The 17,503-nt window shown below is 35.3% G+C and overlaps 1 protein-coding gene across 27 annotated transcripts in view; it reads left to right on the top strand.

Moving 5' to 3' along the window:
• Positions 1-17,503, top strand: part of LRRFIP2 (LRR binding FLII interacting protein 2) — a 55,466-nt gene that overhangs the window by 17,789 nt on the left and 20,174 nt on the right. For 7 of the 27 annotated variants that reach the window (XM_086844261.1, XM_086844250.1, XM_023919550.2 and 4 more), the window contains 7 exons: positions 204-254; positions 4,758-4,811; positions 5,902-5,967; positions 10,432-10,506; positions 11,282-11,329; positions 12,951-13,004; positions 15,499-15,606. The exons of 13 other annotated variants lie outside the window; for them this stretch is intronic. In XM_086844261.1, the coding sequence (XP_086700387.1) occupies positions 204-254; positions 4,758-4,811; positions 5,902-5,967; positions 10,432-10,506; positions 11,282-11,329; positions 12,951-13,004; positions 15,499-15,606 (456 nt within the window). The remainder of the gene's footprint in view (positions 1-203; positions 255-4,757; positions 4,812-5,901; positions 5,968-10,431; positions 10,507-11,281; positions 11,330-12,950; positions 13,005-15,498; positions 15,607-17,503) is intronic. 7 more of the 27 variants (XM_086844339.1, XM_023919547.2, XM_086844287.1 and 4 more) reach the window with 5 other exon arrangements.

Raw genomic sequence — 17,503 nt, forward strand, 5'->3', positions numbered from 1 at the left:
CATTTTTTGCCTCAGTTTTATATGGTTCTCATTGTGACATAGTTTCAGTTTTTGAGCTGCTGTAGATATCTGCTATTATTCTGAAGATTACATGGTAATTCATGTACAGTTATCTGAGTTTTAAATTTAAGAATCCAATCTTGTGTGGTGACTATGATTTATACAGTAAATATTTTGTTTGGTTTTCTTTTTACATTCTATAGTTTTCTCAGCATTCATATGATAGAAAATGGGCTCATATCCAGAAATGGATGGTAGGCTAAAATCACCTGTTTTGCATGGTTTTGCCACTCAAGAGAACTAACATAGGATTTTGGAAGAAGTAATTTACTAATGGTTTGCTGTGTGTCATTTCAAAGTGTTATGTATAATATATATATATATATATACACACACACATATATGTGCCTATAAACTATATGTATGTGGTTCAGTTTCTACATGGTCTAACCTCCCCTCCCCTGACTCCCTGTTCCCTTGGGTCCTGTCACAGAAGAGATCAGTCCCTGCGTCTCTACTTCCCCTTGTGAGGATGTTGAGTACTACAAAGAGGAGTCCCCTCAGTCTCCTCCAGGCTGGACAGGCTGATCTCAGCTGCTCCTCATTCAGCTTCCCCTCCAGACGCTTTACCATCTTGGCTGCCCTTATGGCATTCTCTAATAGTTTTGTATCTTTCTCATATTCTGGCACCCAAAGCTGCCCCCAGCAGTGGAGGTGAGGCTGCAGCAGTGCAGAACAGAGGGGACAGTCCTCTCCCTTGTCCAGCTGGCCATGCTGTGCCTGATGCACCCCAGGACATGGGTGGCCCTCCTGGCTGTGTGGGCACTGTTGACTCACATTCAACTTTCTGTCGACCAGGACCCCCAGGTCCCTTTCCATGGTGCTGCTCTCCAGTGTCTTGTTCCGCAGTCCGTCTGTACATCCAGGGTTGCCCCATCCCAAGTGCAGAATCCAGTACTTGCCCTTGTTAAACTTTGTATGTGTTGGAAGTTGGGATTTGTTCCATTTTTTTTCTTTCTTAGGGGTTTTCTCTCCTGTTTGTTGCCTAAGAGAGCAGTGGATACTTGAGAGTAAGAAGGAGGTGGCCAAGATGGAGGAAGGGTGCAGCTGGCTGCAGTCTCTTAGCCTGAGGGGGCTTTCTCTTGGGGAATGTAGAGATACTGTGAGAGTTTGGCTGGGGGGTGAGGGGCTGGGCTTGTCCCTTGCTCGCTCTCAGGATTGGAGGGGAGACAGTGGGGCTGCTGCTGCAGCTGTCAATGCAGATTTGTCATGCACTGCTTTTCTTTACCATGAGTGAGCCTTTGCTTGTAAGAGCAGCTGTTGAACTGGACCTTTTCAACACCCAATCTCAGTGGAAAGGACCCTCACCACCTGCTTGGGTGCTGAAGGGGAAAAACCCAGGATTCTGACTTCCACCACCCTCTGGAGGGAGCATCTCCCAGGTCCTTGCTTGCAGCTGCTTGCAGAAGGCCATCTGCAGCTGCCCAGTGCTGCTGCTTTGGGCTTTTTGCTACACTTTTAATATGCCCACCAGGATACCCTGCAGCTCCTGGCTCCTCACACAGCTCTGGAGTTTTTGCTACACTTTTTACCACCCCAGGTGTGCTTGCCTCTGCTGTTGCAGCATGCTGCTCTGAGGTTCCTGCTGTGCCCCATTTTGCTGTCTGGAGGGGCAGTGGGACCAGCTGCCCCCTGTGAGTTTGTGTGTTTGAAGCCCCGCTCTGTCTCTCCCGCCGGCAGCGCGGCCATTGCCCGTGTGGGGAGAGGCGGCCGGGCCCGCGCCACAGCGCCCCCTGCCGGCGCGGGGGAATCATCGCACCCGCCCTGCCTGGCCGGGAGCCACCAGCGCCCCCTGCCGGCTGTGCCCGGAACTGCACCGGAGGGGAAAGTGCCTGCGGCCCAGAGAAGGCATCACTGGGCTTGTGCTGCTGCTCCTTCTGCTGCCCTTGTGGCTGTTTGTCTGCCTTGTTTTATGTGTGCATATATACATATATAGAGATGTACACAGTAAAGAACTGTTATTCTTTTTACTGTATCTTTGGCTGACAGCCCTGTAATGTCAAAGTTATAATAATTTTGAGGGAAGGGGTTCACATTTTCCATTCAAAGGGAGGTTCCTGCTTTCCTTGGAAGGCATCTGCCTTTCAAACCAAGACACTGTGCTTGGTGCTTGCCCATCTCTGATTTACCAAGGTCTTGCTGTGGGGCCTCCCTGCCCTCAAACTCCTCCCATCTTGTATCATTGACAAACTTCCTGTTCCTTGACTTCTGCATCCAAGCCATTTATGAGGAGACCTGGGCCTAAGATGAGGCTGTGGAACCCTACCAGTGACCTGATGCCAGTCTAATGTCACCCCATTCATTACAAGCCTTTGTGCCCAGCCTGTGAGCCATCTGTTCATTCATCGCATAACATGGTTATCCAGCTGTGTGCAGTCCACTTTGTCTAGGAAGATCCTGTGAGAGATGGTATCCAAAGCTTTGCTGAAGTCAAAAAGGATACAATCTACTGACTGTTCTAGGTCACCTAGGTAGATTTTCCTGTTGTATAACTAAATTTGGTTTGACAAGCAGAAGTTTTCCCCTCATGAAGCCATACTGACTGTGACCAATGACCAAGTTGTCCCCCAGATGTTTTTCAGTACCTCCCAAAATAGGATTTTCCATGATACTACCCAGCACTGGACTGAGACTGACTTAATTGCAATGTTTCTTTAGAGGATTCCTTTCACAAACTTCATGTGCCTCTTAAAAGGGTATATGGGAGATGTCAGGAGTTTTACTGGCTTTTAGGGAAGTGTTCACTGTGGAAATGTTTTGAATCCCCAAGATTTAAGTAATACATGCTGAGACTAGCCATCATTTCAAATAGTTAAAACTACAATGGCAGTTAATCTCTGTTGTGAAGTCCAAGAACTGCCATTAGAATTTTATTGGCAAAGTTGTATTGACTCTTTATTGTCTCTTTTCCTGTCTGATATTTGTGTATACATTACTTCTCATGTTCTCAAGACCAACATATTTTCTTGGCAGAACGTACCTTTGAAAGCTTTTTGCTTGAGATCAAGGGTTTCCAAAGTGTGGAACATAGGTTGTATTTGTGAGGAATCTCACTCAAAATTAATGTCACTCAATTGAATGCCACCTTCCTTTTGCAGTCCTAAGAGGTACATCTGCTGCAGAAGATTTCTGAACAGATGTGCACTCCTTTCCTGGTCTGGGAGATGTAACCTCTGTATTGGATAACATGCATAATTCCAACTTGAACTTTTAGAAATCAAGGTTTATAGATACCAGCAGCAGCTATCTGTTTGCAGTACAAACATTATGTACCGTAGTACATAATCCTTTGACCTGAATATGCTGAACACTTAACACAGACTTTCTATTTCCTGATGGAATATCAGGAAGAGACTTGTTACCCACTAATTGAGAGGAATCTCATGTAAGTAGCAAACTCTCTTCTTGCCTGCTGCAGATGTTACTAAGAGGTACTTGTCCATTTAGACCAGAGATACAAAGAATATTTAAAATTGGAAATGATCTAACTATATTGTGTTGAAAAGTTAAATTGCATGAACATTCATTTTAGACCTCAAAACAAACAGCATAGAGAGGAAGACTACAATGTCATTATGAAAAGAACCCACCTTCCCTCCATGGCAGTTGTCTGGCAGAGTTTTAAATAGGCCTATTGAATACCGAATAGTCGTAAAATAGTTTTAAACAAATTAATGTATCCAGTGAAAATGCAGATGATAACCATGTGACCATAAGCAATATGAAAGCTGGTTTTAGTCTTTAGATACCCATCTATGATCTGGAGGCAAAGCCTGTAATTATATAAATAACTGGCTTACAATCTTTAGAATAGTTCAACATATTGAAAACTGTAGGAAATAAGTAAGTTAAGAAAGAATTTCTACTTTTAGAACTGTGTTCTAAAAGCCTCCAGATAGGATAGTTTTAAAATTAAAGCTATTCTTAATATGTTTTCATACTGTAACAATTTGAGATGCTTATGACATGTGAAATATGTTTTAATTTTAAATTTGCTGTGGTTTTTGTCTTGCTTCTTCTCACATATTCTCTTGTGTGAACCAAAATGAACATTCTTTCATCTTTCAAGAGAACAAAAGATATTAAGGTGCCTTAGCTAGTTGTCATCACTCAGATTTTATGAGTTGAGTTTATTATTTTCACTGTCACTGTAGAGAAAAACTAGCTGTAGAACTTAAAAAGAATCAATTTGCTCTAAGAAGCTTTGTCCCTCTAATAGAGAAGAAAACGCAAAATACATATGAGGCAACTGAGAATAATAATTTCTATTATGGCTAAAATAACTTTGTAAATTACTTAAATTCTGAATGTAATAATTATATGGTACATTTCTTACTAGTGTACTTGTAATTTTGTAAAGCTTTCTATTTTTCCTTTAATTTCTTAATTTAAACAGTTCTGTGCCTTTTTCCTGCATTAATATGTTAATCATAAGAAAGACTGACTACTGAGCACTAATTATTAATTGTATTAACCTGCCTTATTTGCATCTCCTAATGTAATATCTTGTCATACTTGCCCAAATCAGATGAAATGAGCTTTTCTGGCTTGAATGAGTTTACTTGCCACCATGGATTATTCAAAATGACACATAGCATTAAAAGTGTTAACAGCATGTTGCGCACTTTGGCTTCCTGGTATTGTGTCAGGATTTTTTTTCTTCTTTATAAGATAACTCTGCATTTCTTTTTTCTCAGGAAGATGCAGAGAGGGCCAGATACTCTCAGCAGTACAGTCGACATTCACATTTGGTTTGTGTTCAAACTGTATACTTTTACTTTTTGGTCATGGCCTTCAGAAACCAAATCAAAATTAAAAAAGATTTGGGATCTGGTTTCTTTTTCTAATGGAGAGAATGAAGCTTAAAGTCTCCTAAGTATTTACTGTTTTAGTAATTTTAAGTCACTTACTGTGTTTAAGTTCATCTGGTATTTTATTTCCATCAATCTTAAAAAGGTAGTTTATTTTAATATATTTTGATCTTCCACTCTTTTCTTGCACTTGAAAATTACTGTTTTTCTGTAATATTTGTGAAAGAAAAAGTATCATTACATTAAGATACAATTTGATGGAGAGTTTGGTATGATGCAAGATTCTCTTTCTTTGAGAAGGTGGGAATATATTATTCATTAATGGCAAAAAAATTAGCCAAATTATGTAAGATATCCCAAAGACTGCTATCAGAAATACTTATTGTAAAGGCTCTTTTTATATCATCTTTAGGTGATATATATATTGCTAAAGATTGGTTTTATTTGGGTTATGTTAACATTTTCCTGGTCTTGGATCTGCCTAGAAATCAGCTGGTCATTGATTGGGTGTATAGGGCAGGAAAAGGACAAATTGCTAAAATAAAATGGTTGGTTTTATGTATTTTAGAAGTTGAAATGAGCTGTTTATTTGCATGACTTTAAAAAAAGGTGATTGTCACTTGCGAAGAGGTCTTTGCAATTAAATGTAGTTTTTGATTAACTGAATTTTGTGTAATGTCATGCACAGGTATTTTTACCAAATAATTTTGAACAGTGAATGCTTTATCAAGAAAATATGTAAAATATGCTATGTGTAGCTCTTAGAAACTTGGTATAGATTTGCTCAGATCTGCTCTTGTCTTGGCTGACATATCAAATATGCTAAGATGAGGATTAAGTAATCAGCTGTTGTCTAAACAAGAGGGTTAAGAGGGTTTGAATTGAGCAGATAACTAAGTTCTTTTTTGGAACTTACTTAGTATTTCTTTGACTGCCTTGGTTATTTTTTTGTCATTCAGTGAAGAGTAATAGAATTAAATCAAAAAAATTATTTCATATCTTGATGTATTTTTATAACTTTGTTCTCAAGAGTTTCCCAGATGTCAGTGCATCTCACAGGAGCAGAGCAAGTACCTCCAAAAGGAGAGATCTTGTGGTGTGTAACCTGGAATGAGCATGCTTTTTATTTAGAATGTGATGAGTTCACATTGTAACATTTTCTGTGTCTACTTACCAAAGCAGTAGTTTGCTTAAAGCATGCTTAAAGAAAATGGCATTAATAGAACTGCTGCAATGATTGATGTAATCAAGTACTTTGTGATAGCAAATGTGAGCGCTGAAACATAGTGCTAAGTGAAGTTATCTTCAAGACAGAACACTTACAGGTGTAAAGTGAATTCATCTTCAGTCCCTCTCTCCCAGTGTCCCCAGTAGAGAAGTAAAATACAATGGAAAAAGGTTGTCCATCAGCCTTGATAGGTACAAACACATTGTTGAAAGTTACAACAGGAAACATTTTTCTCTTCTGTGATTTTAGAACAACAGACAAGGCTGAAACACAGAAATTTTGCCTTTTCAGTAATGTATTTCTGTATATCTAGTAAGGTCTAGTAAGTAAGGCCTTACTATATAGTAAGGTATTTCTGTATGTTTGTGGTATTCCTAGTTTAGTCAAATTAAACATTTTTTAGTAGACAGTTAAACTGTTAAGTGTCAGGATGGTAAGTGTCTGAGTGATCTGTCTTCATTCTCTGATAGCAAGGTTGCTTATCTGAGGTAATAATTAAAGACAGAAAGTGTTTTAAAAAATAAATAGTTGTGTTGATTAAAACTGGTAGTGACCTATTGGTCCTGTGGGTGATATCTTTAGTATCACAAAAATTGACCATAGTCTCTAAATTACATCTACAATATTAAAATATCATTTAATATATTGTTAATATTGGATATATTTGAACGATTGAGATAATATAAATACAGTATGAAATAATATTAGTTAAATCTGGGCTACATTAACTTCTAAACAAATATAAAATCTAAATCCAGGGAATTTCTGGTGTTAATTTGATGTCTAGAAGAAATTTGCAGATGTAACAATAGACAAAAATATTTTTTCTTGCAATCCTCTCATTACCCCTCATTTTGAAAATTACACTGGGCAATACTGCAGCATGCTACTTCTATATAATGCAATATTTTCAAGATACCTTCAGTTTCTTTTTTTATTATGTTGCAAGTAGGCTTAGGTTGATATTAAATTGTTTTGTATTGTGCATTACCTACAGTCAAAATACCTGTGAAATTTTTTAATTAACTGGAAAAAAAGCAAGCTCACTATGAAAATTTAAGGTTTCTAAGTTAGAAAAAAATAAGTATAAACTTCACAAATTTTGCTGTTACTTAGTGACAAGAAACATGGGAGACTGGCTAAACTATTATTACCAAGCTGTTTTTATTATTGTTCATAAGAGATGCCAAGTCTGGTAGACTCCCATTCTCTTCACACACATCTGGCCCTTTCATCACGCTGTTCCTTCTTTTTCACACACTTACTCCTCCCAAAAACACTCAATTCCTCTATCCCCACCTTTAATTTCTCCCTGATTGCAAATTTTTTTATTTTTTATTTCCCCTCCCACCTGTAAAGTCTTTCATGCCCTGTACACTGTAGGCAGTGACCTTCCTGAGCCTGTAAGGTGCCCTGAAGGTCATTGCATCATGATGAGCACAGCTCAACAAAGAGGCTGATGATCCTGTAGACTGCTTTTCCTGTGTGGAGATGAACCTTTTTTTGTTACAGAACCTTGTAAATGCTGTCTCAGTTTAATGAAATCTACCATATGAGCTTGACTTAATTATTATAAAATTCTGTTACTAAAATCACGTGAAATATTTCACATAGTGTAGTGCTGTCCAAAATTATGTCACTTTTCATAAACTGGGATGCTGTTGAGGAAAAGGATTAGTTTTTATTAAGTGGTCCAGCCTCAGAAAGCACTTTAGATCTGGATAAATGGATATTTCTTCATGTTTAAATTTTCATAATCAGTGGAATATGTTTTATTGTGGTTTTCCTGTAAGTTTTTTTAGTCATTCTTTGAAAAAAAAGCAATTTAACTTTTTTAACTGTTGTGATTTTCGCTTTATTTAATTTTCTTTAATATGACAACACTAAGGATAGATCTGCAAGATATTTGGTCCCTGTATGCTAATACTTTGCATGTCTTAGAGTGAAGACTGTTTTGTGCTTTGTTTCTAAGGTGTAATGGTACTAACTAGTGACTTCAAATTCTTGACTTTAAAAAGTATATAATTGTACTATCGTATGTTCAGACCTAGAATAGTTTCGTAATTCTAATACTTTCTGTAGACTATAGGTATATTTTTTTTTCAGGGAGAAGACAACTGTCTTACAGTGAGCACTTTCTAGTATTTAATTATTTCTAAACATTGTGGTAAAGTGACATACAGATTAGACTTGGAGGATATCCTTAGGGGAAAAAGTGTGTATACATCTATTTGTATTCTCCATTGCTACATAGAAAATTTAATTTAATCTAATGGAAAGCTCTTTCAGTCCAGAAAAAAAGCAGCTGGTTTGTATATCTTTGCTTAAAGTACTTCTTTAATATTTTTATGAAGTAAAATTATGATAGTAAATTGCATGACATTTTCAGTGGTATTATGCCACATAAAATCTGTGTGTTTCTTAAGAAAAGGCAAGCATTAAGTATCACCAAAAGGAATTAAGCAGCTTAAAAAGATGTGTTTTTTTAGACAGCAATGTTATCTGAATTAGCTAGCAGATAGGCAAGCACAATATAATGCTTAAATTAGTTTGTACTGTTGAGCTTCTTTAGTTTGTTTATTGGTGTAAATTTTTTTGTGAAATGGGAGCACTAGCTTTAAGCCAAGCCTGTGTTAATGAGAGAATAGGGTTGATTATAGTTTCACTTCACTATAGTGATAGAAGCATGGCCAATTTTTTTTCTAATTATGTAGTTAGAATTTCCTGGGTTTTTTTCTGTTTTAGGTGATACAATCCTTAAATTATTGTCTGTCTTCTTCATATTTTAAGATTGAAGATGCTTTAATATAGTAGTATTCATTCTCTGAATTTTATTCTTAGAGTTATGCTTACAATTAATCTCCAAGTTGAAACAGGAAAGCTCTTTATTCCCATAAACGTTTATTGGTTAGTTTTCTAGTATAATATTCATTATTAATATACAAAGTGTATAGTGTCATGGATAAATTTTTTAGCTTCCTGACATTTGCATAAATGTTTTTAGGAAAAAAGAAAGCTCATATTTTGATTCTGACCTCAATTTGTGTTTGAAACTGTGTTCGTATCAGTTCAATACCATCAATGGAATCAGATTACTAGAACTCTTGTTCTGCTGAAGGCCTGGAAAAGGCTCTTGGAACTATTTGAAAGTGGCACTTCTCTGGATTAAAGTTTATTCAGTCAGGATGGAGATACATATTTTACTACTCCCACTTTGGCCCCTGTCAGATAGTTAGAAACGTTTTGAATGTAGATGTACAGCAGATTGAATTTGCCACAGACCTTGATATTAATCCAGTGATATATTGAGTAGAGCACGGGGATTATTTTGATTGTGCAGAAACTATTCCAGAAAGTTTGGTGCTTAACAAGGGAATATAGTGTCAATAAATTAAACATTTTGGATGTCATTTTTCATACAGTTTTTGGTACTGGTGAATTAGTAATTGCGTTTGGGGCTTGCCCCTGTCAGAACAGCAGTGGATGTTTGTGTTGAGACTAGGCTGAAGTAATTTTGTTTTTACTTAATGTATTACAGCGTTTCCCCATGTGTTTTTGAAGTGCTGTTTTCCTGTTCCGTTAGTTCCTAAACAAATGAGTAATATGAATATTTCTTCTTTTTGTTGCCTGTTGAGATAAGAAGTGCTATATTCTGCAACCACTACTTTTTGCCATGTTTTTATCTGTCTGGTTTTTCTTTCTTGTATGTGTGCATCAATTTTTTGCCTCACATGTGCATATATATGCAATTTGTGTAGCGAGTGTTAAAACCCAAGAGAAATAAGCCAAAATATAATTTGTAGACTTTCAGTATGCATACTTGGTGTATAAAATAGTGGTAGGGTACAGGCTATGCTTCTATCACATAAACATCAAGCCCAAATTCAATTATTAGGGATTTCTGTCCTTCTCTCTCCCCAAAATGTTTTGATTCATGGTGGTATCTAATGAAAAGAAGATAAAAGTAAACAATTGTACTAATTATTAGCAAGTCTTGTAAACTATAGCTTTTATGTATTTCTTGCTGCTCTTGTCAAACTTTTGGAGTTTTCTTATTTATTATGGAGGAAAAATATCAAAACTATTTATTATTTTGTTTGAGCATGGCATTAGAAATACAGATAATGCTGATATACAGAGTACGTAGTAGTTTGGAGGCTTTTTACTTAATGAAGCTACATGGATTTGGGGTTAGCAGTAGGGAAAACTTTACAGCATTCTGCATGAGTTCTAGGCTTGGGAAACACGTGGGCAATGTTAAGATAAAACTTGTTTCCAAGATCTAGAGATGCAATCTTTATTTTCTCTCTTCTTTTCTTTCTCACCCCTCAGAGTGGAATTTACTATGATCAAAGAAATTATAGCAGGCTTGGATATAGTAAACCAGTTCCTTCCTACCATGTTTGGGTCGGTCTCCTGTTTCTATATTAATTTAATTATTTATTAAAAAATACATATATGTGGTTTTTCTTACTTATGCCATATGATGCTAACTTATCTCTCTATGAAATTTGCAATCATTACAGTTTAAAGTGGTTACAGTTGTATTTTTTGCTTGTAAGGGTTGTGTTTTATAAAATTAATGTATAACATGCAGGTTACTTCGTTCCTTTATGCATGTGAGGTTTTAAATTTAAAATAAGTTCTGTTTCATTATTCTGTGTGATATACAGAAAACAACCAGCAGCTGTGACAGTTGCTGTTTCAAATTCCTGACTTCTAATACCAAAAAAAAATAAAGTCTTAAATGTTTAGCACCATTGTGGTACTTTTTTTCCATCTTAATATAAATGATAAAATACTGATAAGTCACGAGATGAGTAATATCTTTCAGTACCTGCAGCTGTGGTCATGGCCAGGTTTAAATAACTAGCTAGAGGAAACTGACATTTTATTTGAGAACTACTTAATTTTTTCACTCTTTTCTGCACTACTTGCAACACTTGCAAAAATACTAGATTGGTTTAATAATGTTTCAATTTATTTCAAAGATAGCGGGTTTCCTGGAGACTCTTTCACTCTATTTAAAGTTTCTATCTACTATAGATAGATAAAAGTTTAGTATTTTAATCTTTAGGACTTTTGTGGAATATAGAACATAATAAAATATTTATAATAATAAATAAAAAAAATATTTATGCAGAAAAAGTATTTCTGACTTGTTCTGTTCTTCACATTATAGTCATCTTCTCTATACAGTGATCCAGTGGCACCAACTAGAAGTTACAGGGTTAGTACAATGTAAAATAATATCATATCTTTAGATGTTTGAATGGCCCAATGTAAATATAAAATTACACTTTTCTTCATAGGTGTCTTCTTTAAACACTGGTTTGATAAGACGTATCCGTTTCTTTTGTAAGCACCGTTTGCATGGTTGCCTTAAATTTGTATTGTATGGCCATGAGGCTTGACAGTATTATGTGTGCATTTTTTGGGTATTTTTAGAGTTGCATTTTTTGTGTATCATTTTCTGGAGGTATTCAGTTTAATTTTCTTATCATTGTGAAATTGGCATTTTAAAGTATTTTAGTAGTTGGTATTTTGCTGCTCTTTTTACAGACGAGCATAAAGTTGGTAAATGCAGCAATGACATTGAAGAACACAGGGGTTAGAACAAGTTAATTCAAGCATACTAAATAACTGCATGTGTAATACTAAAGAAAGTATTTTAAAAAGTTGAGCATTTGGATGGAAATCAGGAGATCACTGAAGTTTGTGGTAAATACACCTTGAATACTTTTAAATAGGATGCCATATTTAAATTTAATAAACATAAAAAAATGAAATAGCATGAAAACTTAATCTGCATCTTTACAAAATAGAGTAGCTGTTAGTTCCATATGAATGGCCAATAGAGCTCTACAAAAATTTTTCTTTAAACAGTGACATGAACATCCGAAACTTTATGCCTTTTGCTGCTATAGTAGTTCAAATCCATCTTACACTGCCATTTAGAGACATGCTAAACCTATGTAAAAAATCATAAAATATTATGTAGTATTTTTAATTAGTGAGATTTTCTTTTGCACTTGATTACAAACAGATGATTTAGCTTTTTTGGCTTTGTGCATGTTCTCAAGAAAACGTTAGACAATTCAGTGAGAGAATGAGACTTTAAAGACTGTTATTACATATAACTGTGATATACATATAATTCTAATTTCTGCTAGAGGTTTCTTCATAGGGAGGGGCAAAGCAGCATGAAATGGTAAATTTTTTTTTCTTTTAAAGTTGTGTTTCTCAGAGCTGCTTTTATTATCCATTGCTTAAATAGATTTCAGCCTTGCACCTTTAAACATGGCTCTTTCAGGAGAGCATGCATGGGTGAGTGAAAAACAAAACCACCAAGTGTACAATATATCTTCAGGTGTTAAAACTTCTTCAGGTTTCAGAGCAGTTAAAAACAAATAGCAATTTAAATGTTTAATTATACAAATAGTTAGGGGTTTTTTTAACTATTTGTCTGCTTTTCTAGGGAATTCTTAGTGATGCATGGAAATAGACATGCCTAGTTGTAAATAATAAATGCTGCTGAGAATCTTTAAATTCTTTTTTTTTACACAAAAAGTATGCTACTAACTGGAAACACATAGATGGGATAAGAGAGTACATGACTGTGCATAAGAATTGCAGTGTATGAGTGTGGCATGATAATGGCTGAGACTGGATATCTGTGGTACTTCATTCCTTCTTTCTCAGGCCTCGTTGTGTGATCATGGATGACATAACTCAAATAATTCTTGCACTCTTAGTGTAATAGGCATTTGGTTGTTTCTTTCATTATCTTTGTTTTCTGCAGACAAAAATCTATGAAAGTTGTGAAAATGTTCTTCATAACTTTTCTTTAGCCATCTGAATACAGTTATTCTTCAAGAGCAAGCTCAGTTCGAAGTAGTCCTGTGGTGAGCATTCCTATGCATGATTTGCTGAATGCTTTGATATTAACACATCAGCAGATATGAGTATGTCCACTTGGGATTGTTTTACTGACCCACACACAGATTTGATATTTCCATTCCACATAAGTTTTGACTTGTCAGTGATGTGATTTTTAGCAAGATGTACATTTTTAGCAGTAAGACAGTAAACTGTAGAAGGAATTTGTTTTTCTAAATATCTTTTTAATGTTTGTAATAAACAACTAGTAACTGAAGTATACTTCATCATTGTGGTTAGCACCCTATATCATACATCGGGCAAGCACATGAAACATACTATAGTATATGTGGAAAAGTCTTTCTTTTGGGGAAGAGGATTAATGGAAGCTGTTGTATCATGCAGTAAAAAGTTTGCTCATTTTTATGGTATCCAGTATCCAAAATGAGATTAATTTGTTCTTGGTCTGTATTGCATTAGAAGTGTCATTCTAAAGTTGGCTTTTGTGCTGCAAAGTGATTTTAAAGAGCTTTATTTTGCTTCTGCCACAGAACAATTGTCTAAGTTTCATTGATACAGCTGCTCATTTGTTACGCTACACAAAACAAACAAGTGGTCAGTGTTCTAGGATGAGCTAAATTGAAATGTTCTGTCCTTTTGTAAATTTCTCACATATTAACAGTGTTATAGGTACTAAACAAATAAAACAAGAAACAAATGTTTTTAGCTACAAGAAATATCAGAGTGAATTTTTAGAGGATGTAGGAAATAGGTCATTTTGCTGTTGCTTTATGAAGTTCCAAAACCTAACATACCTAACAGATATTGACATACATATGTGTGGTCTCTTGCACTGTGGAAAATTGTCTCTTTATTTTTTCTTAACACTGAGATTAATTTCTTAGAAGTATATACTTTTAGATATATAGGAATATATGTATATATCAGATCTCGCTATGTATATGTTATACCAATAATGCCAAGGTACATTCACTCACACTAGTGAATGCTTAATAGAGTTCAAAGTATTTGTTTAATGACATAATCCTGAAAAGCAGATGAAATAAAAATCTTATGAATAATTTAACATTCATTTCCTACTGTTTCTGTGGCTTGTATTTTGATTTTACTCTGGATAATGCATTTGAAGTCAGTTTATTACTCTCAGGAATTCAAAAGAGCAAGCAAGTAGGAAAGATGGAAAAGATAGAACTTGTGGGGGAAGTATGTATGCTTCTACATCTTAGAATGTATCAGTTTTGATGAACCCGTTGGGAAAGATACTAGGAGTACAAAAAGTATAGTAGGAGAGACATCAAAGTTTATCAGGTATATGGACTTCTCAACAGCAAAGTGGATTTTGAATGAAAGAACAGTCTTGTAACAAACTGTGGCTCGAGTTGATTATTCTTTTGCTGTAATTTTAAAAAATATGAAGAATTCTCTTCAGTACCTTTGTATTTCATGAAATGCAAGTGCAATAGGAAAGTTTAGCCAAATTTCCAACTATCAAAATATACCTACCTAGCTACATTTGATGAAGATACTATTTTAAATATAGATGTAGCTGGAAAATAGCTGGAAAATTTGTTGTCAGAGAAATAGAACATAACATAGCAGTGACAACAAATACAAATTCTATAGTCCTAAAACAGCATAATCTGAGCCAGGTGTTCATCAGTAAACGAGTTTTTGTATACCAGTTATATATATAACTTTTATCCATCTCACTATCTTTTATAATCAGAATGAGGCTAGACATACATCAAGTATAAAGAATTTTTCTTTTTGAAATGGTGAGAATTGGATAAGGACAATATCTTTTCCAACGGTTCGTATAAGAAGTTTTTCTCCTATAATCACTGTGAACATTGTATTTAGTTTTAATTCTCTGCCTTTTGAAGTAGAATGTTATCAGTAAGCTTATGATAGGACCCACTCTTCCCATCAAATACTGTGTTTTACATGCCTAATGTTTCTCAGTTGAATATTTCTAAAATTTCCATGGCAGATGTAATTGCTGTAATGTGCTTAGATATATTTTGCCTCTTTTAACAAGAAATATATAGCACTAGCATTTTTTCCCCACCTTTTTGATGCCTGACACACATCTTTGGGGAGTAACTTTGCCTTCTCGTGTAAGACATCTTAAATTTAGGAATGAGAAAAAGTCCAGATTATAACTAGCACTGTTGGGTTTGGATTGATTTGAAAAATGGCAGTTGTAGAGAAAAATAATATTTTTTATTTATCATTTTATATAATCTGTCTTTTATTATCTGCAAACTTTTTTATTTTTTCATATTTTGTGTTTGAACCTAAATTAGTACTAAATCCTTTGGTATCTGGTTGTATGATTTTTATATTACTCTAATTGAGGAAAATGAATCAACAATAAATGTTCATTGCTTTTAGTGCAATGACGGAGATTTAAGGTAGGATCTTTGGATTTTTAATAAATTTTGTTCATTCAGTGGTGTCATCTTCAGTTGTCTTTCACCTTCTCCTTATCTTTTGAAGTCCTCCGATTTTTCTGATCAAAGTGAAACTACTGCTGACTATTTTAGTCGTTCCAACCGCAGGGGAAGCATTGTTTCTGATGCAGATGATGGCCAAGTTTTGAATAGTGTGAGTGTAATGCTGTTATTTACCCTGTGGTGAATGTAGCAAAACTATGGATTTTCTTTTCATATTCTGAAAGAGTAAATACTGTAAAAGCATTCTAAATTCCTTAATTGCAAATAGGTTTATTGCGGGGTTGGGGCTTGTTTTCATGTAAAAAATGTACTGTGTGACTTTTTAAAGAGCATGCTGCTTTATTTCAAAGGGGATTTTGCTTTGAATCTAGAAGCATGTGACAAGTGTAACACTTAACATTTGTGTGTGTGTGATAAGCCTAACAATCTCTTACAGACCCAGACATTTTACATTCTTTCCTTAAAGAAATTAACAATGCTAGGGGTGTTTTGAGTACTTTTGGAATACTATTACTTCTTTCAGTGTCAAAAATACTTAGAACTGTGCCTGCATTACTGCATTTTAGTGTTCCTTCATCATGGATGAGATTTTATCAGAATCCATTACTGAAGCACTCCTTGTTGGCTATGCACTTGTATGGAATCTCATGTCAATCAACAGATGGTGTTACAGTAAAATTATTGTGGTGGTTTTCCTGTGCAGCTCCCTTTAGGCAAAAAACTTTGTTTATACCAAAACTAACCACCTTGTCTTTCTTGCTGCTCTAAGTTCTAAAAATTCTTGTTACTTGCAGGCAAAACTACTGTGTTTAATAGCATGGAGAAAAAAAGGCAAATTTCTATTCTTAGGTATATCTTTTGAAATAGCATTTAGGGTTAGCACATGCAGTAGGTAGAGAAGCTGAGAGCACTGTGTTTATTTGGTGGAGCAAAAGGAGTGCTGTGTGGCGATCAGCAGTGTGTAAGTGCTTGCTTAGGTGAGAGCCAGAGTCTTTGTACCCTTGCCAAGCAGTGCAGTAAGGGCCAGCAACCTCATGCTGCAGCTTAGGACTTCAAGAAGATGACACTTCAAGAAGCTCCACAAGGACGTTATTGTTGCAGTCTGTCAGGTTACAGCAAGGCTGGAGAGCCTCTTTTTTCAGGAGCTGGTGAGACTTTGCTAGATCAAGCCACAGCTGTCCTGGACTATTGGCTGTGATTCTGCTTTGAATGTGAGACTGAGAGCTACAGTACTCTCATAACCACTTTCTGTGACTTTGCATTTAGATGATATTTTAATACTGTTACAGTGTTGTATAAGTTGTAATAATTCTTATTATTTATCATCTTACATTCTCAAATCATGAGAGACTAATTATTTCTCCAGCTTAAACTTTAGCGCTTTTTTTTTTCCTATAATAAAGCTGACTTCCTGAAATTAATGCTCTGCTAAAAGAAATGTGGAGACTGAGACTGGTAGTTATGCTGCCTTCTCAGTTGCTTGTGTCATATCATTTATTATTAGAAGTAAAATTTATAATTTGATTTCAGTTAGCCTAAATGTATCCTCCAGATCAACTGGATTCTTCACATCATTCTATCATCATACTGGTGACAAATATTTGCTATCGTAATTTCAGTAATCATTGGAGGTGGTGAATTTGTCATGAAGAAGCAGTATTGGTTTTATAGAAACTATAGGAGAAAACAGAACAATAGGAGGAATAGGAGAAATCTTATAAAATAGTGTCTGTTTCTTCTGTGATTGCAGTAGACTTCCAAAACTCTTTTCCCTGGCACAGAACAAAACAGGTGTTCTTTGAGAAGCAAGATACATGAGATACCGTACTAAGCATGTGTCTAATCCCACCTATTTTGATTAATAGAAATTTAGAAAATGTGGACATCTACAATATAATTTTGCACTAGCAGTTTCCGAAGTAAGAAGGGAGTATGGTAGTTATTTTGCTTAGTCTTCAGTACATAAATTGAATTTGAATTGAAATTATGTTGTAGATTGCTTTTACTTAGTACACTTTAGTTACAGGCTTTTACCTTAACCAGTTTTA

This window comes from Cyanistes caeruleus, chromosome 1 (genome assembly GCF_971803275.1).
Source record: "Cyanistes caeruleus chromosome 1, bCyaCae1.hap1.1, whole genome shotgun sequence".
Lineage (NCBI taxonomy): Eukaryota > Metazoa > Chordata > Aves > Passeriformes > Paridae > Cyanistes > Cyanistes caeruleus.